This window comes from Typopeltis vanoorti, chromosome 3 (genome assembly GCF_054136105.1).
Source record: "Typopeltis vanoorti isolate ZY-2024b chromosome 3, IOZ_Tvanoo_1.0, whole genome shotgun sequence".
NCBI classification, from domain to species: Eukaryota; Metazoa; Arthropoda; class Arachnida; order Uropygi; family Thelyphonidae; genus Typopeltis; species Typopeltis vanoorti.
The window spans coordinates 10,732,407-10,758,878 of record NC_143551.1 but is presented as its reverse complement, the minus strand read 5'-3'; the positions used below and the strand labels follow the sequence as shown (position 1 = coordinate 10,758,878).

General features: G+C 36.8%; 1 protein-coding gene across 1 annotated transcript in view; it reads left to right on the top strand.

Annotated features, from left to right (window-relative positions):
- Positions 1-26,472, top strand: part of LOC150107907 (uncharacterized) — a 93,772-nt gene that overhangs the window by 59,563 nt on the left and 7,737 nt on the right. The window contains exon 4 of the mRNA XM_090415377.1: positions 23,264-23,397. Coding sequence (XP_090271503.1) covers positions 23,264-23,397 — 134 coding nt within the window. The remainder of the gene's footprint in view (positions 1-23,263; positions 23,398-26,472) is intronic.

Sequence of the window (26,472 nt, the reverse complement as noted above, 5' to 3'; positions counted from 1 at the left end):
GTACTCATCTATGGCTCTCAAAATATAGAGCTAAAAACAACTAACATTACAGGATGCAACTCATACCATGCAGAATTAATAGCCATTAACACAGCACTGCAACATTTGGATAAACAAAACCTAAAGGAAGTTATATTTTTCACAGATTCCTTAGCAGCCTTTCAAGCTATTAAGAACTGCTACACTAGCCATCAAGAAATACTTGACATAGCAAAGCACGCATTTTCACCCTTTCACTAGATTTATAACCATGCCCAACAGCAACATCCATATCATCCTTACATCTGCATACCATAGCTGAACTCATACACACATTCTCACCATTCCATCCATGATGATCTATCTTCCCTGACTCTCTGCATTAAGATGTCAACTCAACAAATAATTTCTGTAGTCTCCCGATACCAAATCCATCAGCTTTGCTGTGCATATCCAAAAACTCGCATCCATTTCTTTTACATAGCCTGCTTTGTAGAAGAAATGGGATTTCTTCTACATAAATGGAAACAGTTATGAAGGTAAAATTTATCCTAGAACAGGAAAGCCACTAGTGTTGTGCCCAAGGATTTGTTTTGGGACTGCTGCTGTTTAGCTTGTATGTTAATGATATTGGGAAAGTTTTAAATGGTGATATGCAATTGTTTGCAGTTGATGCAAACTTAGGAGGAACTAGGAGTAGCAGATGTTTTCTTTGAAAGAGGATGTGAATCGACTAGGTAATTGAGTCAGTGAGTGAGGATTCCAGTTCAGTGTTGCAAATTGTAAGGTAATAAAATTCAGGATCTGAGATAGATTCAGAGCATACAACTAATGAAGAATATCTTGGGGGGGGAGGAGATGATTTAGGGGCAATGTTCCACCTTGATGGACCTGTGTTTCATTCAGGATTTCTCCATGAGTGCAGGTCACAAAGATGCCTTCAATGATCTCGATTATGAGCCTCTCTCCGCCATGTTATACCCATAGATTTCACTAAGGGGTCTTCCCATCTTGTAAGGTGGTCTTCCTGGTTTTCTCTTTATTCTTGGTCGCCAGCTAAGTATTTTATATGTCCATCTGTTATGCCTGAGTCTGGCTACGTGCCTACCCATTTCATCTTGCTTTCGTATACTGCAGTTACCACATCTTTTACGCCTGATCTCTCTCTCTTAGTTCCGTATTTCTAACATGTTCCATTCTACTGATGTTACAAATCCTGCGTTCTATTGCATGCTGAGTAATCTTGATAGTATCTTCTTGTCTTGTTGTGCCATGTTTCTGATCCATATGCAAGTGATAGAAAAATTGTCACTATTAAATAGTTTTGCCTTTGCACAGATGTCAAGATTTGGATCAGTAAGTGTGTTTTAGTCTGTTGAATGATACCCATACAGTTTTCTTTCTTTTTACTAGTTCTTTAGATAAATCATTATTCATTTTTGTTTGTCCCAAGTAAGAGTCAACTTGTCCTATAGGGATGTTATTAAGACATAGGTGATATCACTTGTGTAGATGTTTTTAATCCATTTTGTTTTTTCTAGATTCATTTCTAAGCCTATCTCACTGCTGGTTGTGTATATTTTTTCACCCATTTCTTCTAGATATTTTGGGTTTTCAGATCTTAGTACTAGATCATTCTCAAACATAAGGATTTGTAGTTTTTCACCATGTATGCTTATTCCTCTGTTTAGGTCTATTTTTCTCAGAATATATATTTTAGGGATACATTGCTAAAATTGTACAGATAGCACATTATAGATTATGACAATGATGCAGAGGATACCAGCATATGGAAGTAAAGATGCTATTATTTCATTATAGAAATTAAGTTGATAAGAACACATATGGATTATTCTTCACTATATTATTCTGTATTTAGTCACTAAGTTTTCAAAAGGATGAAGAAATATTGAAAATGGTCCACAGACAGTTGACTAACATGATTTCTAGACTTTGGTATGTTGAGTATTCAGACAAATTGAGAGAATACAGTTTACAGAATTTAGTCAATTATATGTTTGGGAGGGGGGGGGGGGAATGCGAGACATATCGTTGGTAAGCGGTTATTACCAGATTAATAAAGGCATACGCGGGAGGAGATGAGGAATAGGTTTTTTGTATTTAGCGGTAGGTGGCTGGAATGCATCGCCTGACAGCCTGGTTTGTGCAGAGACAGTAATTGCATTTGTCACAATATGTGAGCTGTGTGAGTGACATTGGGACCTTCCACAATGAGGTCTTTGGACTCCATGGAGGTTTGATGGCTGCACTGTATAATTCAGAAGGCATGGATAGAAGGCTTAATTCCATATTATTAGACTAGAGCTCTGACACTACACATCTATAAAGAGGAAAGCAGAACTGAATGTGAGAGTTACAAAGGAATTTCTCTACTGGGTGTGATAGGTGGGAGTTCTGTATGTACAAGTATACAGAGAGGAGTCTTAGAAAAATTTGTGAATGGAAAAACAACTATCTGACCTAAAACAAGAGGTTTTAGGTCAGATAGGAGTTGTAAATATCAGATTTTTACTTTATGATATACAGATGAGAAATCATGGGATTATTATTATTATTATTATTATTCCTGACACCTCCAAGGAGTCCGACGACTCATCACAGGAGGACACCTACAACTGTCTCAACCAATACGCCGAACCCCTACTACGAATCATCTCCATCAACGCCATCCACTGCCCATCTCCACCACCACCACATCTAGTATTCTATGTCTGTAAATTGTGTGTGTTCTGAAGGGCCGATTTGTCTGTATGCAGGATAAGTCCGAGTTTCCGGGAGAAAAAACCCTGCTACCTCCGTATGAGATCAGCTAACTCACCTCGATTGAAAATCGTCCAGATAAAGATTCCTCCCGTTACGACGAGAATCGAACTTAGGCCTATTCCAACTGTTCTTCCAATTGAGCTACAGAGGTGCTTAACAGTTATAACAAGGATTTGCATTTAAGTTTTGTAGATGTGGAAAAAGCAATTGACAAGGTGCAAGAAAAAAGCTGTTTAACTGGGTATAATTATATAGTGTAAGCAGAATATTATATCAAGAGAGGATTTCGGATGGACTGGAATGTGTATAAGATTGGTGGAAACATAATTCGAAAGTAATCCTGAGCTGTGCAATCGAGGTGCTTGGTGAGACATCTGGAAAGATTAGAGAGCAGAAGGAGGGTTGGTGGTGGAATAATGTTGTACAAGTGACAGTGACAGCTAAGAGGAAGGCAAAGCAGAAGTGGGATGAGTCAAGAGTGGAAGAGGACAGAGAGAAAGCAAGATGCCAAGAGAGTTGTGACACAGTGACACAGGCGAAGGCCATGGCATATCAAGATCTGTATGATCAATTAGAAACAAAGGAAGGACAGAGAAAAATTTACCAACTAGCGAAATGTAGAAATAAAGCAGCAAAGGACATCTTACATCTGAGGCAGATCAAAGATGCTGAAGGAAGAGTATTATGGAGGGATGTGGACATAGAAACAGATGGAAAATATACTTTGAGGGACTTTTGAATGAGGAAAATGCAAGGACTCACAGAGGAGATGGGCAGCCTTCTGAGGGGATGGTGCAGAACATCAGTAGAATGGAAGTGACGGAGGCCATGAAGAGGATGAGGAATGGAAAATCGGTGGGCCCCGACAGAATTCCAGTGGAGGCATGGAAGGCACTGGGGGAAGAGGGAATTGACCTGCTGTGGGACCTGTTCATGAAAGTTTGCCAACAGGAAAATATACCCGAGGAATGGAGGGAGAGTACTCTTGTTCCCATCTACAAGGGTAAAGGGGATGCACAAGACTGTAAAAATTACAGAGGAATAAAGTTGATGTCCCACACAATGAAGATCCTAGAAAGGGTTCTTGATGGTAGATTGAGGGAGGAGGTGGAGATTGCAAAGGAACAATTTGGCTTCATGCCTGGTAGATCAACAACAGATGGTATCTTTGGGTTACGACAGATGATGGACAAATATCGAGAGAAACAAAGGGAGCTACATCTGGTATTTATTGATTTGGAGAAAGCATATGATAGAGTGCCAAGGCAAGAAGTCTGGAGGTGTCTGAGGAAGAAGAAGGTGCCGGAGAAATATGTCAGTATAATAAATTTAGTTTAATCCTTTATCCAAGTGTGAGCAAATAAAGTTTGCGCCTAAAAGTATCTTCAGGACTGGGGTAAGGTGGTACAACACCAGGGAAACTCGATGCAAAGGTGGAGCAAGATACCAACACTACTGTCTCAGTATCTCCTATAATGCAAAACACATCTCCTTGCGGATATGCCTAATGTTATGCATTAAGGGAAGGGCCACTACCCAGACTAGTTTCGACCTTTATTGAGGTCTCTTCAGTGGGAGCCAGGCCCAAGTTTCTTGGGCCTGAAGATACTTTCAGGCGCACACTTTGTTTGCTCACACTTGGATAAAGGATTAAACTAAATTTATTATACTCTAACCAAGTGAAAAATAAACTTTCAACATCAAAGAAATATGTCAGGTTGGTGCAGGAAATGTACAGAAATGTGAAGACAAGTGTTCGGACCTATTTGGGACAGACGGAAAGTTTTCAAGTAACAGTTGGCTTGCATCAAGGGTCAGCATTAAGTCCGTTTCTGTTTAATATTGTGATGGAAGTGGTAACAGAGGAGGTGAGAGAAGATGCGCCTTGGACAATGTTGTATGCAGATGACATCTTGCTGTGTGTAGATTCAAGAGAATAAGCGGGAACTAAACTAGAAAGATGGAGAAAAGTACTGAAAGAGAGAGAGGTATGAGACTGAGCAGAAGTAAGACAGAGTATATGTGTTGCGCAGTGGGCGGCAGCAGCCAGGAGACAGATCTGGAGCTGGAAGGTGAGAGACTTTAGATACTTAAGTTCAACAGTGGAAGAAGATGGAGGAGCTGAGAAGGAAGTGGGATGCAGGATACAAGCGGGTTGGAGGAACTGGAGGGAGATGGCTGGAGTGTTATGCGATAAGAGGGTGCCGATCAATCTGAAAGGCAAAATTTGTAGGACAGTAGTGAGGCCAGCTATGACATATGCTATAGAAACTGTGGCCCTGAAGAAAAATAACATCAGCAGGATGGAAGTAGCAGAGATGAGAATGCTTAGGTGGATGTGCGGTGTGACCAGAAAGGATCGTCTGAGAAATGACTATGTCAGGGGAACAGTGAAAGTTACGAACTTAGGAGCGAAAATACAAGAGGCAAGGTTGAGATGGTTTGGTCATGTGATGAGGAGGGAGGACGAATATGTGGGAAGAAGGGTCATGCAGATGGATGTGCAAGGAAGGCGGAAGCGTGGGCGGCCAAAGAAGAGATGGAGGGAGCTGGTAGAAGAGGACTTGAAGATGAAGAACTTGGATGTGGTGACAGCCCAAGACAGGAAGGTGTGAAGGAGACTCATTATCAACAGTGACCCCACTTAATTGGGAGAAGCTGCAGAAGAAGAAGAAGGATATTATATCAAGATTTGCTAAGTAAATTGGAACTGAGGAGATTCAGAAAAATAGTTTAATGTAAATCAGGTAAGACAAGACTGCACAAAATTGAGTGTTATTCATCACAGATGATCGCATTATGATAGAAAGTGGCCTGGCCAAGGTGGATGAAATAGTGAGAGCAAATTGTTCAAGTGAAACACACATTGCTTTATACAGGGTGGCCATAATTAAAGAGGAGGTATTCAGAGTCCTGTAGTGAAAAATGTATTGTATGAAATTCAACCAAACTTGGTGTAAGTACATTGGAACATGGGGGTTTTGATTTACAGAAGATAAAAATGCAAATTCTGTCACAAGGGGACATTTGGCATTATAAGTGCTTTGTTTGGAATTAAATGGTAATGGCTAGAAGGTACACACCAAATCAGTTCTCGTATCTGTATAACTTGCAGATGTGGTTCAATATGTCCTCTTTTCAGATGTTCTAAGAGCTGTATTCTATGAATGATATTTTCAAAAGCAGAACACAACAGATCGATCTACATTGATTTGCCTCGCATGCTGTGTTATTCTATCTTTCAGGGTTGCTAAATCAGAAACATATCCTTCATAGATCATGAGTTTCAGATGGCCCCACAACCAAAAGTCACAGGGGTTGAGGTCAGGTGAACAAGGTGGCCATGCTGTGTGAAATGCACAACTAATCACTGTGATTAGTTGTGCATTTCCCACATCATGGCCTTTGTTTTCGTAATATTCGCTCTACTGGCAATCCAACGTGAGATGGTGCTCCATTTTGCATAAATATGGTAGGGTCAAGGCATTTTCACTGCTGCAGTTGCAGAACAACAAAAGATGCTACGCAACTTTGTTGCGTAGCATCTTTTGATACATCACAGCAGAGATGGTACCAGTCACTGGTCCTATCGAGCAAAGTTCTTTGAAAAAGTACAGACCAAAATAAATGATGCAGCAAAACCATACCACACTATGACTTTCCGTGAGTGTAAAGGGGTCTGATGGAACACGAGGCTTATTCGTGGTCCAGTTGCAGCAACTGTGTGAGTTAACACTACTATTCAGATATAAAAATGTGTTTCATCACTCCACAAGATCTTCAAGGTGAGTGATACATAGCCATGCATCACTCACCTCCATTCGAGCTAAGAACGTCAAGGCAAATGCAGTCGAGTTTCTGCAGCACTATGAAGCAAAGCTTGAGTGTGTGAGATCTTATAGGGTAAAAAGCTCAGCATTTTATGCAGGATTTTCTACACAGTAAAGTATGGTCCAGTTTGCTTGATATTGCCCAAGCACTGCTGGACAAGGTCAGGCAGCGTGTGTTATTCATTCTGTATTCCATGATGGCAGTTGCAACTTCTTGAATTTGTTCAGGAATAATCTGTTTGCACCCTCGTCCTGGCCTCACTGCTAAAGATCCACTATTTTCTAAGATTTGTTATTGTAATTGGACCTTTTCTCCTATCCTTCAAACACAGAAATTCTCAAAGCACGGCACTGTTGATAGTAAAGTTTGACTAGCAACGCACGTTCCAGTAAGGTGACATCCATAGCACTTCAGTCTTATCAGAATAATGTGAATCCATTTTGGTCTTCCTTATATCCACCAACTCGTCAGTAAAAACACACAGTAAATATTATGTGCTTATTGCACCAAATATCCCCTGGTGGAAGAATTTACCTTCTGTAAATAAAAACCACATGTTCTGGAGTGTACTAACACCAAGTTTGGTTGAATTTTGTCTCTGAACACCTCTTTAATTATGGCCACCCTGTATGTATTATAATTTTTTTTTTTAATGCATGCTGTATAGTGAAATATTGATGTAAATTACTTAGAATGTATATGACTGATGTTAGTGCTTACTATTGTTTGCATTATAGCAGAGGAATTCTGAAACCGAATTTAATAGCATTATTTGTGTGGGGCATTTTTAGATGCATAGCACAAGAAAATATTATTATTTGGTAACCTCTGTGGAGTCAGACTCATTATGAGAGACCCACTCAACCAGCAAACATGTCTATCATAATGAGCTTTGAAGTTATTTACACTACCTGCACCCAGGCAATGCATCCCATTCACTAACTCTCCACATAAAAGATTTACTCCTCAATCCCTTCTTCACCACATCTCTACACAACTTCCAGATATGGCCTCTTGTTCTTCTCATCCACTCTTTTTTTTTATAAATTCTTCTATATTAATCTGATAGAATTCCTTAACTAATTTGAAGGTCTCTATCATATCTCCTCTTTTCCTCCTATCCACAAACCTCTGTAATCCACATTCTCTCAAATGATCTTCATAACCAACACTCCAGAGTTGTGATATCACTTTGGTTATTTGTCTTTGGACCCTCTGTAGTGTTCCTGCATCACAATGAAAACTAGGTGAATAAATCTGAGTAGAATAGTCCATATATGGTCTGATCACTGCCTTATATAGATGCACCACCACCACCGCCTTATCCCTACATGTTAGGGTACTTTTTATCATAGCATCAATATGATGTGCAGTCTTTGCAACACATGTGATGTGCCCTCGGATTAGTCCACTATCCACCATTGTTCCAAGATCCCAAATCTAATCCACTTCCTGAAGTACAGCCCTCACCAAATACCGAAGAAAAATGTGAATGATATGGTTTAGTAAAATGATAAGAAATTATTTACCTCTAGACAAAGTTGAAAGCAATATTGGCAAGCATAATGAAGATACCATATGTGATTAACAGAATCCATATGAGATCATGCAGCATATGTTAATAGCAGAAAATAACAGCCAGGAACAGATAGAATAGAGAGAGAGAGAGAAAAGTGGTGAAAAATTCAGTTATAGAATAACATGGGCAGAAATTTCTGTAAAATTATTACGCACCATTTTCAAAGTGTGGTCCACGGGCAACTAATAGGCTATGTTGTTTTCCTGGTGAGCTGCAAGAGAATTATATTGTAGATTTTCAGGATGCGATTTTTTTTTTTTTTTTTTTTTTTTTTTTTTTTTTTTTTTTTTTACTTATTTGTAAACCTATAGTGCATTTATAGTGAGGGCAGGTGAAAGATTTTTACTCTTTTTGATTTGCATATTTTGCACTTTGCTCTTTGAAGGGACCTATATTGTTTATCCTTTATAACAATGACATCATCGTCCATGGATTGCAAGGGGATATTAAGTTGTTTGCGGATGATGTGAACTGGGAAGGATTATTAGTAATAGTGCAGATGTGGTAGCCCTGCAAGAGGATTTGAATAAGCTAGATAGATGGGCAAATGAATGGGGGTGTCAGTTTAATGCAGCAAAATGTAAGGTCTTGAGGTTTCGGACACATCGATGGGACGCTGCATACTCTATGGGAGGAGTTAAACTGGAGGAAGTAGGGAAGACGAGAGTTCTGGGGTTGATGATTGATAGAAACCTAAAATTTAGGGGACATTGCAAAAGTGGTGAAGGTAACACAGAGGATTGCTGCAATAATGAGGACACTGGCCTGCACAGATAAAAGAGTTATCATTCCGTTGTATAAGACTCTGATCCGACCACACTTAGACTATTGTTCTCAGATCTGGTCCCTAGGATTTGAAGGGGATAAATTAACTGTGGAAAGGGTTCAAAAGCAGATAACAAAGATGGTGTCAGGACTGTACAGTGTTAGTTATGAGGATTGGCTGAGGGAGTGTGAACTGCAGAGTTTGGTGGATAGGAGGAGGAGAGGTGATGTCATTGAGACTTTTAAACTGTTGAGAGGTGGTTACAGGGTTGACAGTGAGGAGTTCTTTCGCTTGGTTGAACATCGTGAAGGAGTGATGACAAGGGGCCATCCCTGAAAGTTACGAAAGGAAACTGTGAGAAAGAGGGTGAGGAGTGGTTTCTTTGCATGGAGGGTAGTTGAACCATGGAATGCATTGCCTGATAGAGTGGTGAGATGGTCAATGCATTTAAGGAGTGGTATGATAGACTTTGTTTCCTAGGAGGGACCTCCCACGATGAGTCGATAGACTTGTTTCTTAGAAAGGACCTCTCACGAAGAGTCTTTTGACTCCATGAAGGCCTGAATAATAATATTATTTTTATATGGTCTTGAAACCCTGCTCTAAGGGCCAAGCATAGAAATTTTTCAAGCCACTTCCGGCCTCCACTAAGCAGGATGGTGGTGGTTTCACACCTGATAATGAAATTCATTTCCCATGACAATTGCAAACATCCATTCAAGCTCACAACCTGTTGGTTGTCAAGCATATATGCTAACCACTTGCCAACCAGGCCAGCTCCAGTAGTTGTTGATTTAGAATACATTATATTAAGAATCCTATTGATTAAAAAAAGGTTCTGTTACTTAGTTCATTTAATTTCAATATAATATTTTGCTCAACATTGTATATCTCCAGCTTTGAACACTGGCACGTTTTGATGTCAGAAGAAAACAGTCCCATTCTTCACATTAATATAATATGTTTTGTACACTTTGATACAAACTTACTTCCTTGAATGATTGAGCTTGAATAAATCATTAAATGTTTCACTTTTTGGTTTTATTTATAATATATCCCATTCTTATCCTAATTTTCCACTGAAAAATATTAAGGTTGCGTATGTTATACCATCTGCTCAATAATTTTGCAGATAGGGGCAGAATATGAAGACGCTTCTGGTGGTAAAATATTACCTATTTAGTAAAGAGTGGGATATTGGGTGGAGGGAGAGCCAGTGACCACTGAGTTATGCTTTTTCAAGTAGAAAGACAGAAAAGTTTATGAAACACTGAAGTAAAGAAAAAAACAGAAGTTTTATTAAGAAGTGCCATGGACATATGGTGTGTTAGCAGCAATTGACATGCTGATATTTTTAAAGTGCTTCTTACAGAAATTTCCTTAATTGGGGAAGCAAAGTTAACTGTTGGTAATTCAACTCGTTATTGATTAGAAGAGAAGAATTCATTTTAACATGTGGCTCTGTTACTCTATGTAAGAACCATCATTTCTTTATGGTGCATTGAAGTAGTGTTTTTGTTGATGCACATTCTCTCTACTTCTGGTGGAAGACTATTTCATTTCTTCTGTTAAATTCTCTCTCATTGAAAAAGGAAGGAATGACTGAGAAAAACTGATAATTCAGTAAAGGGCTGATCTAATTTACCTGCTCTGTTCATGTCACCTATAGAGAACTAACTTTTTTATTACTTGAATTGCAGTGTGTTTGTGTGTGTAATGGATTAATGTGATGCCATTTCTTGGCCTACATTTTTCTTACTAGTTTAGTTGAGTTAAATTATTATAGCTTATGTCAGAAATGATTCCAAGCATATCCAAATAATTAAAATCAAATATTGTTATAGACATTATTATTAAAATATCTACAAAAGTAATTTAATTGTAAATTAATTTCTTTTCATAATTGCTTTCAGTTTATTGTACAGTTTAAATTGAAAGCAAGTATGTGAAATGAATTATTAATTTACAGTTCAATTGCTTTTGTAGATATTTTACTAATAAGTTGTATATGATAACCATAACTAATATTTGATTAAACTGTTTGAATATGCTTGGAGTAATTTCTGACTTCAGCTAGAATAATTAAGATAAGATTTTTTTGTATTAACTTTAACCCTTGAATCTGAAATCAGTAACAGCATTTTCTATGGATGAACTAATTTAGAGATTTGGCTTTTAAACACGATAACAGGATAAATGACATCATTTACAATATCAAGTGATATGTAATTATTTAAACTAAGGGATATTACATCCCATATTGTTTCACAGCCAAATAAGAAACTCAAAGAGTTTCATGCCGAATATAGAAACTATATAAAGTTCGGCAAGTCCAAGCATAAGCAAATACCTGGATAGTCCATCTGGTAGTGCAACACAATGCAACTCATAGTAAGAATGGAGCAAGGATTGAGGTCTCATCAGTGAGCTACTCACTGATGAGACCTCAATAAAGGTTGAAACCGGTCTGGGTAGTGACCTTCTCTCATAATGTAGAACAGTAATACAGCTCCTAGGAGCTGGGTTTCACATTATGGGAAAATACCAAGAACAGTGAACGGAACTTGCTCCACCCTTACTATGAGTTGTACTGTGTTGCACTACCAGATGGACTATCCAGGTATTTGCTTACACCTGGACTCGTCGAACTTTATATAGGTTCTATATTCAGCATGAAACTCTTTGAGTTTCTTATTCGGCTGTGAAACAATATGGGATGTAATATCCCTTAGTTTAAATAATTTTATGTCACCGAATTGAAGCCTTTGGCTCTTCATATATTTAGTAAGTGATATGTAATTTATATTTCAGTTAAGTAATCAGATAGAATTGAAGGAAAGATGGTTTAATGTAAATCAAGTGTAAGAATGCATTCTACCTTCAATATTAATAATATATGCGATCTCATTATGAAGGAAAGTGACATCAAATCTTATTATCAAACAAGATACTGATCTCAGCGCTTTACTTTATGCAGATGATATATAATGAACAGTACAAGTCTCCAAGATTTCTCAACTAAAATGAATTATCTTTTTAGAATGAATTATCAAATGGTGGTTTAAAAAAGAAAGCTATTATGAAGAAGGCTGCAGAATTACTGATATTGCCAGAGTTTGGAATCTCGCATAATATTAGTATCCAGGCTCTGGGCAGCATTTTAAACCAATAGAACATGTTCCAGACATTTGCTAAGAGGTTACCCTCGCTCTATCACGAAGCATGAAGACAGATTTTTGGTTCTAAAATCGAAACGTAATCACTGCACCACAGCAGGTCAGCTTGCAAGTTGGCACCTTTCAAGCACAGGTATGTGGATATCTTGACAATTTTTTGTGGCTAAACATCTGCAACAAGTAGGCCTATATGCCAGAAAGCTCATGATCTGCATCCCTTTATTTTCAGTAGTATCGTATCCATAAAAATTGGACATGACACCAATGGGTTCATGCACTCTTTACAGATGAGTAGTTTTAGTCTTTCCTCTGATTCTAGATGACACTTAATCTGCCATGAAAGTGGTACTGCTTACCATCATGAGAATGTTCTTGAAAGGGATAAATATTGCGGTACTGGGGTCTTGGTGTGGGGAGGTATTATGCTTATTCGATGCACCAAGCTGGATAAAGAGACTATGACTAGTGGACAACATTGCAACAAAGTTCTTCAATGTCATGTTCAATTGATCCATGGTGCTGTAGGTGAATTTTTTACGTTGCATTTTTACGGATGACAATGCAACACCACATTGTACATGAACACTGGAGACTACGGATATTAATCGAATCAAGTGGCCAGCATGCTTCCCAGATCTCAACCCCATGGAGTACTTTTGGGATGCAATAGGGAGATGCACTGCTACTTGAAATTCTCTTCCAGAAAACAAACAAGACCTTATTCTTGCTCTGAAGGAGGAGTGGGCCAAGTGATTCAGGTGTTCAAGAACTCCTGAATCACTTGGTACTAAGCATGGTATGATGTTGCGAGAGCTGCATTTCAGTTTCGGGGTGGACATATTCCACACTGAAATGTCTCTCCACATAGTTTTCTGTAAGCACTGTACATTAATTGCTTAACTAGCATATTGTAATTTAATTTGTATGAAATTTATAACACTTTTGGTGTAATATAATTTATGTCCAGATATGGCTGTAGTCAAGAAAATGTTTTAATATATATATATAGGTAAAAATGTAGTTTCACTTTTAGCTTTTGGACACTATTGTATTTTATTAGAACTTTAGCTATCTTTTCAGATGCACCTCAGACATAAAGAATAGTGGTGTTTTGTTTGTATGTGTTTGAGGAGAGGTAAGATGGCCATGTAGTATTTGCAGCTCCTGCAAAACCATGTTTTGTAGGAGCTGCAGCCACTGACCAGGAGACAATAGTGAAGATATTTAAGTTTGGTGGAAAGAACTGCATAATATATATATATATATAGGTAAAAATGTAGTTTCACTTTTAGCTTTTGGACACTATTGTATTTTATTAGAACTTTAGCTATCTTTTCAGATGCACCTCAGACACTTTTCAGACATAAAGAATAGTGGTGTTTTGTTCGTATGTGTTTGAGGAGAGGTAAGATGGCCATGTAGTATTTGCAGCTCCTGCAAAACCATGTTTTGTAGGAGCTGCAGCCACTGACCAGGAGACAATAGTGAAGATATTTAAGTTTGGTGGAAAGAACTGCATAATAATAACAACAAATAGCCCTAGCCCTGTGTGTATGTCTTTTAAGAATACCATGTTTTTGGCTGGTTGATGATGTTATCATTTATGTAGATATCTTCCTGTGTGTGTAAAGTAACCTGTATGCATATTAAATTTGAAGATATCAGGGGAGAAATTAAATGTTCTTAATTCTACATCGTCTATTAGTGGCACATTAGTAAATAAAGATGTGATATTGAAACATTGACTGTGAGATTATGTCTGTATATTTAAGGATGTGATTTTTAACTAGTTATTTGAAATGGGCAGAATTTTTTTTTTTTTTTTTTTTTTTTTTTACAAAAGTAGAGGAGTTGCCAGTAAGTGGTGGTGAATATGACTTAGCTAACTGTTGAGCATGTTTATAAGTAGGACTGTCAACTATAGGATATAGGAAATATTTGATTTGTGGAGGTTAGGTATCCCTTAATTACAAGTTGGTTTAACATGAACAGGCGTTATTTTGTTGATGATTTCTTTCGGGCAAGAAGTCACTTTTTATGGTCTTTTTTTTTCTTTTGAGACATTGTAGGGTCTTGGTCAGTAATTTGATAAGTAGAATTGTCACTTAGGTTATGCATCTTTTTTGTTGTAATCCTATTTATTCATGATAACAGTGGCATCACTCTTATTAGCTTTAGTAATCACAATATTTTTATCATTATATAACCTTTTTTTTTTTTTTTTTAAAGCAGCTATTTCATTCTATGGTATATTTCTTTTTGGTGGTTTAGATTTGTTTAGGATGCTAGTTATGTCTACACACACATTGTAGGCTATTGAAGGTGTAGATGCCTTGTTCTCTGTTCATAATTTCTAGTTTCAGAACTTGTTAAGATGTAACAGTGACAGAGTATTATTAGCTTCTTCTCGAAGTGCCTGTCACAATAAATTTATTATTCTTAGATTTGATAGAGGCATAGAAGAAAGTTGCTTTTGTCATACAGCTCATCATACCATGCCTTAAACACATTCAGATTCTCTACAGACATCACACTCTTAGGCAGTTGACCAAATTTGTGCACAGTAGTCCATATGTGGCACCAGAATCTCCTTACTTCTGCAAGTCAGTGTCCTCCACATTATCAATTTGTTGTGTAATCCTTACAATTTTGGCAATATTCATCACCCCCAAGATCTCTTATTTCCTCCAACTCCAACAATATATCCCCACCAAGAGTAAATTCTATATACTATCTGTTTTCCAAATTTTAAAACCTTACATTTTGCAACATTGAACTGGCACCACCACTCCTGTGCCCATTCATAGTCTATTCAAGTCTTCTTGTAAACAATATCTGTGCTACTCCTCATAGTTTGTTCCAACTTTGCATCATCTGCAAATTGAAATCTTCCTCAATATCATTAACATATAGTTAAACAGCAATGGCCCTAAAACAGATATCTGAGATACACCATTAGTGACTTTCCTGTTTCAGGATATTATCTCCCATACGACTTTCTGATACCTATCAGATATCCAATCCAGTGCACTAGTCTAATATCCAACCCCATCTGCTCTCGTTTGACTATCAACTTACTCATGCAGTAATTTATCAAAAGCTTTTGCAAAGTCTAAAGTATACTACTATGTATCAATCTCCCACATCCAATACTGCTGTCACCTTATTGTAATAAGTAAGTAGATTACTAAAACATGACCTTCCTTTAGCAAATCCGTGCTGTCCATCAAAGACTTGTTGTCAACCCAATTCTGGATCCTGTTTCTCACCAACCTTTCCAACACTTTAACCATAACACCTGAAATTGGCCTATAATTTGATGCTTGAATTCTGTCACCTCCTTTATGAAGTGGTACAATTTTGCCTTCCTTCCACTCCTTTGGAACTTGACGTAAGTAAGACTCATATTAAACAAATAGTCAAGATAGATGCCACATATCTTCAAATATGTGGTGATACATCAAGTCCCATAGGCTTGTTAATATCAAGTTTGCTTAATTTCCCAAAAAAATCTCTTTGTCACTCACAATCAGTCTCTCCTCATCATCCACTGTTCTCAAACTCTCCTTGATGTCACATTCAAAAGATTGAAAGCCCTTTATGAACTGCTCCTTAAATATGACCATATGATCTTGTTGAAGTTTCAGTTGGAGCGTAGTACGTTGATGCTATTGTAAGATTTCAAATTTCTTTAAGTGCCTGCTTTTTTACTTTTATGAATTCTTTTTATGCCAAAACGTTGGAAATGTGATGGTCCACAGTTCAGGATTTAAAACATTAAATAGTTCTTCATGCAGAGCCATTATAGTGCTGTTTAATTTGATGAGTTCTTTGTGAAGTAGTAGCAATTTGTTTCTGTAGGAACACTAAACTTGTCTGTTAGTAAATACAGTACAATATACTTTAGCTAAATGTAGCTTTTCTTTAAATTTGAGAAAGCAGGAATAATATCACTATCATGGCATCGTCTGTGTAATGCTAACCTGTGCAATTGTCTGACCAATTTCATATATAGAAGTCATTATAAGTCTGATAGATTAGAGTTAGTCATGGCTACGAAGCATTCTCCTAACCTTAGGTACCCCATAAATATTGGTATCTATAAAAAAGCTTAATGTATAATTAATACGAAAAGGAAAAAATAAATTTAGTAAACTCACTAATATTTTGTTTTGCTGTTTTTTTTATCCAGCATCATCAGAGCACAATGAAAACTGTAACAGGCCTACAGCACTAAACCAAGTAATTCTAGAAACAATTTAAATGGTAACTGATACCTTATGTTCTTACGTGGTGCCATGTATGAGTCAGATAACTACAAAGTTAATTCAGAGAAGTCCAGCTATTAGGTCTTAAAATGATGGTTTCCCAGATCTTTGGTAAATTAATGTAACCATACTTGAGATTTGTAGAGTGCATCATAGCTGATGCTTATTCTAAGAATAGCATCTCAGAACCTGTAACAACTTATATATGTAATAAAGATGTTTTTCTCCATCTGATCCTATGTGAGGTGTATCCAGAGCATGGTCTGCCAATCCTGACTTGCCATACAGATGATCTTGGATGTAATTTTTATGATTAATTTTGGATTGAATTAACTCTGACCAATGCAAGGACATTAGGTCAGTTAAATTGTTTCTGCAATTACTTGGTTTAGCGCTATGTGCCTGTCACAGCCATTAGTATGCTCTGATGCTGGGTAGAAAACCAGCAAAATATTTGTTAGTTTAATAAATATCCCCCCCCCCCCTCTTGGTGTTAGTTATACTGTTAAGCTTTATTATGGATAATGAACAACATCTAAATATGGGGTGTTTAACATTAACAGGTTTTATTTTGTTGATTATTTCTTTGGGCCAAGAACAAGATCACACCAAACTGAACAAATATAGTTGCATTAACTTGTCAAAAATTTTCAGGACCTATCTTAAGATGAAATCCTATATAGCTCTAATACTTCTTTTATTATAACATTAGAAGGCACCAAATTAAGAATACAGATCTTTTGTCCATTGATCCATTTTGTCCAATTTAAATTGTTTCACTTACTCATTGTCGAATGTTAACTGCGACATGTAATGTGCTCTGAAATACAGCAAAATATAAGCTAGTTAATAAACATCTTTTTTATAATTTAGTTGGGTAAGTGTTGTAATAATACTGTTAAAATAAGTTATGAATATTTAATTGTTTCTTCAATGTATGTTTTATTTGAGATAATTATCATTACATGGGCATCTCCAAGGAATCATTGTGGGAAGCACATAGTAACCATTATTTACACAATACTATCATCTCCCTCTCTCATCTGAATGCTTCGAAGCGCTTACATGTTCAAGGTATAGCAGAAAAGATAGCTCAACTTATTTGCCAGTATACTTCCATCTATTTTTGTAAGAATATTAATTTAAAAAACTTTAATACTTTCCTATATTTCAACAATGCTACATTGCCATCATCAGGGATCACAAAAAAAAAAAAAAAAAAAAAAAAAAAAAAAAAAAAAAAAAAAATGTGCACATAGTCTTTTATACTTGTATTTGCTGTGGTGTAATAGAGTAGCCTTCTTTCAGCGTATTCTGTGGTGGGTGTCCAAAGCATGATCAGCAAGTCCTGAGTAGCTGTATTGGTGGAACAAGATGTGGTTTTTATGTTTGTATGTAATCATATTGGCTGTCCTTCCTGTTTGGCTGTAGTAAGACAGTTTACAACTCAACTGCAAGGGACCTGGTATACTCCTGGTAGAGGAGACAAGAGATGCCAGTTTCTTATGTGGTCTGTAACTGGTTGTGAGGTCATATTTCCTTAGGATTTTAATTTTTCAGATGTGCCTTGGATACATGGAATGATGATAGATATTGAGTAATCTCTGCTTTGAATGGGGAAGGAGAGTTGCTGTTACAAGGGTTTATTATTTTTTGCATTATTTTTGGGACTTGTAGCCATTGGTAAGAAAGTGTTAAGAATATAGTCAAGTTCAATAGTTAGGGCTCTGTTATATAAGATTTTTATAATCCCATATTGTTGGGAGGGAGGGGGTGACTGCTGGTGAATATATATATATATACCTGTATGTGTAGGTTTTCTGTAAACAGAGAATGTCATGGATCCTTCAGGCTGCCATGTAATCAGAGTATCTAGGAATGGGAGACTGTTGTTTTCCTTTTGCAAGGTAAACTGGATCCTGGAGTATTGATTGTTAACATGTGCTAAGAAATTGTGGAGTGGATCCAGGCCATGTGGCCAAATGGAGAATGTAGCATTATCCATGTAGCATAGCCAGACAGTGGGTTTTTTTTTGGGGGGGGGGGGGGGGAAGAGTTTAAGGCTTTTTCTTTAATGGTCTGCATAAAGAAGTTGGCCAGAGGTGGCGAGAGCAGAGAACCAAGGGCAGTCCCCTCTATCTGTTTGTAGAATTTTCCCTGCCAAACAAAATAGCCTGAGTTCATGGTGAACTGAAATATGGCTTGGATATCAGGAGGAAATATAGCTTGGATGTGTAAGGCATCTTTGAGTGGGAGATTGGCGAATAAGGAGGAGACATCAAAACCGACTTATGTCAGTGTGTTGGAGTGTGAGATTTTTTATACTGCCTTTAAAGGGTGGGCTGTTTTATATTTGTGAAGGTGTGGTGTCAGTATATTTGTGCAAGCACTCTGGCTAAATGTTTGGCTAATTTTTTTGTGGGTGCTACCCACAATGGGACGTACTGGCACATTTTGTTTATGGATTTTTGGTAGTCCATATATCCGGGAGGGGGGGGGGGGAAGAATCTAGAGTGAAGGTTTTATCTGATAAACTCCACAGGCCAAGAGGTAACCTTAAGGAGCCTCTAGATAACATGAGTTTCTGGATAACTGTTCAAAAAACAGAGCCCTAACTATTGAACTTGACCATAAGCTTAACACTTTCTTAGGCAATGGCTACAAGCCCCCCCCAAAAAACTCAAAATAATAAAACCGTGTAACAGTAAACCCCCCCCCCCCCTCCAAAGCAGAGATTACCCAAAATCTATCACCATTCCATATATCTGGGACATATCTAAATAATTAACAAAAATCCTAAGGAAATATGACATTATAACCAGTTACAGACCACATAAGAAACTGACATCTCTTATCTGCTCCACCAAAGACCAGCCCCATTCTCTAGACCCCACAAGGAGTATACCAGGTCCCTTGCAGCTGTAAACTGTCCTATGGCCAAACAAGCAGGACAGCCAATATAAGGATATCCGAACATAAGGACTACATCTGGTAGTCCTTATGTTCGGATATATAAGGACTACCAATACATCCACCGCAGGACTTGCTGACCATGCTTTGGACACCTACTGCAGGATATGCTGGAAGAAGGATTACACTGCAGCAAATACAAGTATGAAAGACTTCTCATCGAATCTGCCTCAGCGTTAAAAAACTTTCCAAAGTTCAAATTTTGGTGTATGAGACTCTCTTAAATCTGTGAATCATACAATTTAAGAACGTCAGCCCAACTGCCAAGACTATCCAATTTAGCTCACTAGGGGAGACACTGTTTAGGACTCGAGACCTGATCTCTGTTGTCATTATTCAGCCTCATTTACTCAGTATCAGTGCCTGCATACATGTATTTTTTTTTTTTTTTTTTTGTGATCCCTGATGATGGCAATGTGACATTGCCAAAATATAGGAAAGTATTAATGTTTTTTTTATTAATTAATATTCTAGTGTACTTTGACGTATACTAGAATATCAAATTTCCTGAAAAATTAAGTCACACCTCTATATTTTATAATTTTTGTCAGGTTTAACACAGCTTTTATTCCTATGACTATCCTTTTAATAACTCCTTCCCCAGGCATATGGTTGTGAAGCGCAAAGCCACTAGGCTAACCGGGCAGACACTTTCCCTCTTAACCATAGAATCAACCACTCCAGACCCTATGAGGGTTGTATCTGCATATCTTAAATAATTTTTCTGCTACCAATCTTAATTCCAGCTGGGTCATTGTCTAAGTTAGCCATTCTTATAATATATTCACTATAAATATTACAAAGATGGGATGACAGTATCCACCCATACTGCAATTACTTTTACTGCAGTCATTCCAAGACCACAATACTACAAACTTCTTTGAATGAATTTCACTGCTCAGCCCAAAGAGGGCACCTTATTAGTTCCTTTTCAGTTAAAATTTGAATAATTTTCATAATAGACTAATTGAGTGCATCACAGCAGTTGTAATTTGTGCTCTGATGACACTGTTAGAAAACCAGCAAAATATTAGCAAGTTCAATAAATTAATTACTGTGTTTTCTTTTGGTATTGTTTATACCATGAAGCACTCTTATAAAGACTGTATAATATAAACACGTATTCACAAGAAAGATATTTAATTAGCCAAATATTTCGGTCTGAAAATTGCAGACCATCTTCAGTGGCACTACAAGAACAGTTTAAAAAATACAAGGTGGAATACTAACAATAATCATTTATAAATATGAACAAGCCGTGTGATGTTATATCACTAAGTATTAAAGGGAAATATTTTTAAGCAGAGACATGATTGAATTAAAGATATTAATTAATAATTTCAAAAATTTGTGATCTCTCCTATTTTGGACAAACTGGATGCTCTTTAGAAAAAAGAATCCAAGAACATCAATCTTCCATTCATCACAACTAAAACCCAAAAAATCTGGATTGGCTCAGCACAGGATTGAAACCAACCACAACATCCTTTGGTCAAAAACTTGCCTCTTACATAGATCCCACTATAAATTTGAACGTTTATTCAAAGAAAGCGTAGAGGCCTTACTCCATCATCCTAACCTTAATCGGAATGACTGTATATCTGTATCAAAAATCTGGGAAAGTCTAATCAGGATAACTCATTAATTCACATTATTTTTATGTTATTTAAAAAAATTTTTGAAATTATTAATATCTTCAATTCAATCATGTCTCTGCTTAAAAATATTTCCCTTCAATACTTAGTAATATAACAGCTTGATCTATTGTTAGTATTCCACCTTGTATTTTTTAAAATGTTCTTGTAGTGCCACTGAAGATGGTCTGCAATTTTCAGACTGAAATATTTGGCTAATTAAATATCTTTCTTGTGAATATGTGTTTATATTATACAATCTTTATGTCACAAGTGTCCTTAAAACAACAAAGTTTGAATGCTACTGTAGGCATAGAAAAAGTGATGCTTAAGAGTCAAGGCTGGGTAACTGGAAGAAGACCTCCACATGGCCTTTTGGGGAATGCAGAAAATCGACCAGAGCTTTTGAACTGATGTCCAGTCCTCATCTTCTCGTGGTGAACCCTGTTGGGTATCCTGATACTGAATGAATGAGGATGGGCTGACAATTTGGGATTTAGCTGAACAAATCAGATACTTAATGGATTTAACCATAACTCAAAATGATGGAATTTCATGCTGGCTGGCTGGGGGGGGGGGGGGGGGGCATTACTGGTTAAATAAGGGTCCCATTGTTTTCGTCAGGGAACCAAGACAAAAAGCAAGAAGTCAGCTACTGGAACAAGCCCCAACTAAATATCAGCAGAGATCACGAAATGCACCATCAACATAAGGAGCATCACTGAAAAAGAAATGGAACTAACAGAAGAATAAGATAAGTACCAGATCAACATAAGTGTTACTGAAACAAAGAAGACAAAAACAGGTGAGATGTTTGTAAGCAACAAATACAAGATGCTAGTTTCAAGAAACAACAATCAGGGAAAAGAAGGAGTAGCTATAATATTAAACACTAAATATGAGGATAATCTTCTTGAACAAATAAAACATTTCAGTTATCCAGGCACACTTTTAGTGAAGATGCAAATTAAATTTGAAATAGACAACAGAATCAACAAAGCTAGTTTAGTCGGAAGTCAACTGAATAAATTTACATGAAATAAGAGAGAAATTAGTCAACACTAAATTAGCTGTATACAAGACAGTGTTCAAAACAATTTTAACTTATGAATCTGAGAGCTGGGTTAGAAATAAAACTTTTGATCAAAGACAGATAACAGATATGAGTCTTGAGGAAGATTAGGAGATTGAACAGATGGCAGCATCATATTAAAAATGAAGATATTAAGAAGAAACTTGACATAGCATTCAGGGGTGTGTTAGAAGAGCTAATCTCCGGCAGTATGGCCACTTAAACAGATTGGGAGAGAAAAGATTAGCTAAACAAGCATTCTTTGCAAGGATGACAGGAATAAGACCCAGGGGAAGAACAAGATGTAGGTGAACAGATACAGTATAAAGTACCAGAGAAGACAGAAATATAAGATCTGATATTGGAATGTTGACAAATAACAGGCTAATCTAGAGGAAAATTGTAATGATATAACATTTCATGTGGTACTATCATAAGATCTTGTATACACCCTGAGGATATATATGAGGAGCTTGGTGATGAAGACCCCCCCCCCCCCTCTCCAGTGTTGTTTATGTGAAGCACTGTTATAAACTCTAAGTTTGAATGCTATTAGCATGGAAAAAGTTCATGTGTTGTCTTTAGAATAAGGTTCAGATTATCTAACCTTGAGCCCAACTGAAGTATACTTTTCATGGCTAGGATTCACATAAAATTTATTTTTTTTTTCATTTTCCAATTATCCTGGGGAGAACTGATTGAATCAATGCCACAAGGTCATTGTCCTTATTTCTGATACTCTTCTGAAGCACTTTTTTTTAGCAGTTATGTTTGTGTGCTTATGTTTTGATAATACTTCACTAATCCATGGTCTGTCCACCTTCCATGCCTATCAAAATTCTAATCCCTCCCAGATATTGACAGATCTCAATGTCTGAGGTCATTCTTGATGCCATTCAAGTTTCAAACATTTGATTTTGACATTATCTTTAGAAAAATCTGAGAAATAATACTGGAGTATTTTTAACCATAAACGGTGGAAATTGCTAGAACTTCATAAAGTTCACAGTAATCTAACTAGTTACTACTATATTTCATAATCATTTAGAAGTCCATTGTGTCTTTAAACAGTGAATAAGGATTGCTTTTGGTCAATTCTTTTGCATTTCATTTTCCCAAGTATATCAGAAAAAGATTTGTCAAAATGCATTCCATTATACCTTTTCAACTGTTGCATGTTTCTAACAAACATTTTGATTTTCAGGCAGCTACACAACTCATTATCCAGTGATACAAACATCAGCATCATATCAGAGTTCAGTTTTATCTGCAAGGGACCAAAGCCAAGATCCTGTTCAATCCATACAGACTTCACAGAAGGTTGAGACTAATGACCAAGTAAGTTTAATGCAGTTTGAAGCTTTTTTTTTTTTTTCTGGAATCATTAGAGTTGCTTGAGAAAATAGCCTTATTTCTTTAATATTACAGGAGCATGAGCATATCATGCCAGAAGCTGTTGCAATAATTGTGAAATTAGTGAATCTCCATACCCTCTGTAAGACTTATGTTTTGATAATACTTCACCAATACCATGGTTAGTCATATCCCAGATATGACTGATCTTTACTTTGAAGCCATTCTACCTACATACCTCTCTTCTCCAGTAAATGTACTCTCTGTGCCACACAGTCCACTTGGACTACCCTTATTTCAAAATTGGCAGCCCCCCCCATCTTGTCCATGAATACAATTGCATGCATCACATAGCATTAAACAACACTATGTGAGATGATCTATACAACTACTATACATTACCTAGGAGGGATTATTACTTTCGTTCATCTGGCCCAAACCTATGTGCTGAACATAACAAAATAATTCTTATGGGCATGTAAACCTTTATTTCCTGTTCCACCCTAAGTATCAGTCCTTTATCTAAGGCTGGAACAAATTGGTTCTCCCACAGGTGTGCCAAAGCTGTACAAACATCCCATAACTGGCTTGCATCTAAAACCCCCCACCTATACCACTCATAGCTACAAGAAAACTATCAACACGTCAAAAACTGACTTTGAGAGAGCTAACAGGAAACATGTATTCTGTCAGTCTGAAAAGTTCTTGGCCTGACAATAAAAAAATGAATTTATAATTTCAAAATTATTTTTATTTTTCAACATAATCTCCCTAAAGACTAATACATTTATTCCAGCACCATTATCCTGTCCCTGTGGTGGTTCTCAGTAAGATCTGCAAAATACCCCTCTATAGATACAATCACCTCTTGATTCGAAGAAAAAAGAGGAAGAGTTTTAGTTTTGGGAAGAGATAGAAGTCAGAAGGAGCCAAAATCTGGGGAATAAGGCAGATGTTCCAACAATTCATAGTGCAGGTTCCTTAATTTTCCCATTGCCAAAACATCTTTGTGGACAGGTGCATTGTCCTGATGAAGATGATTTTTTTTCTTCTGCAAACCAGGTCTTTTTTCACAAATTTTTTCATCTAGTCTGGTTAAAAGATCGGAATAATATTCTCCGGTTATTGTTTTACCCTTTTCAAGATAATTAATAAACAAAAATGCCTTTAGCATCCCAAAACACCGATGCCATGACCTTTCCTGATGATGGAACCGACTATCTTCTTTAGCACTGAGCAACCGGCTTCTGTCCACTGTTTTGACTGCTGTTTGGATTCTGGTGTGTAATAATGAAGCCAAGTCTCATCCATAGTAATAAATCGATGCACAAAATCAGTTTTATTCTTGTTAAAACACTCCAAGCACTGTTCAGAGATTTTCATGCGAGTGCATTTTTAATCTGCTGCGAGCAAGCGCAGCACCCATCTTGTGCAAAGCTTTTTCATTTGCAATTCTTCGTGCAAAATATATCCTACACGTTCTTTTGAAATGTCTATAGTCTTAGCAATTAACCACTTAAACCACTTGTAAACTTGAGTATGGGATAAGCATTCATCACCACATGCTTTTTGAAGCATTTGATGCATTTTGGTAAAACTTTTATCAAGTTTAACACAAAAGTCAATCGCAGCTCTCTGTATGAAACTCATTTTCCGACTGTTCGTCAAAACACTGTCACTCTTGGCACTATAACTCTGCTTCTAATGAAACAAATGTCAAACAGTTGACACAATACTAATGAAGGTTGCCACTTTCGACAACAAAAAGATACAACAGGTGGCTACACCAGTTTCTTCTATTTTCGAAAAGTTTGGTTTCTTTTTAGACAGAGGGTGTACAATATAAAAGGAATTATCAAGTTTCATGATATGAGGTTTAGGACAGACATCAGGAATATCAAACCTAGTTCTTTGCTTTATGCAGATGATGATGCACTCCTAAACAAATCCAGTACAAGTCTCTAGGATTCGTAAGTCAATTTAAGAATGAAAATTAGCAAAAAAAAGACTAAAACTGTGAAAATAGGCAAGAATGAGAATGTGGAAAACTTCAGCCATGCTCATTAGAGAAGCAATAGAACAAGTAAAATATTTTTTTCAGATATTTTAGGCACAATTTTTAATGAAGATGGCAATTTAAATATGGAAATGGACAATACAATGAGCAAAGCTGGCATGTTGGTGAGCCAGTCGGATATATTTATGTGCAATAAGAGAAATTAGAGCATACAAAATGGTGTTGAAACACTTATGGAAACGACAGTGGAGTTAGAAACAATGCAGTTAATTAGGCTGTAGACAACAAACATGAGTTCTGAGAAAAATTAGGGAAGTGAACAGACAGCAATAATAGCAGAATCATTAAAAATGAAGATATTAGGAAGAAACTTGACAGTTACATTCCAAAAATCTAATCGAGCTAATTGAAGGTGGTATGGTCAAATAGAATGAGAGAAAGCAAAATGGGTATTTCATATCAAGAAAATACTCCAAAAAAGACCAAGATCTAGGTGATTTTTTGCAACCTGAGATATGCTAGAAGATAGAAATTCAGCTATTATTGGACTGCTGATAAGTGATAGACTAATTTGGAGGAAAATGTATTGACAGGATATTAGCAAGAAACTTAATCATGTAGTGCTATCATAACATTCTGTACACCTCTTGAGGATGACAATGAGAAATCCAACACATGAACTGATTTACCTAAGTAATCAAAGCCACCATCCAACTCCAAGAATGTTTTGAATATAAATATAACATCAGGTTTGAGATGTGCGAAGTATTGGTAATCTTGGCAAAGTATAAAATTGTTTTGCATGGTATTTAAACATGTTGAAAGTTTATTTTTCACTTGGTTAGAGTATAATAAATTTAGTTTAATCCTTTATCCAAGTGTGAGCAAACAAAGTTTGCACCTGAAAGTATCTTCAGGACTGGGGTAAGGTGGTACAACACCAGGGCAACTCATTGCAAAGGTGGAGCAAGCTACCAACACTCCTATCTCAGTATCTCCTATAATGCAAAACACATCTCCTTGCGGATATGTCTAATGTTATG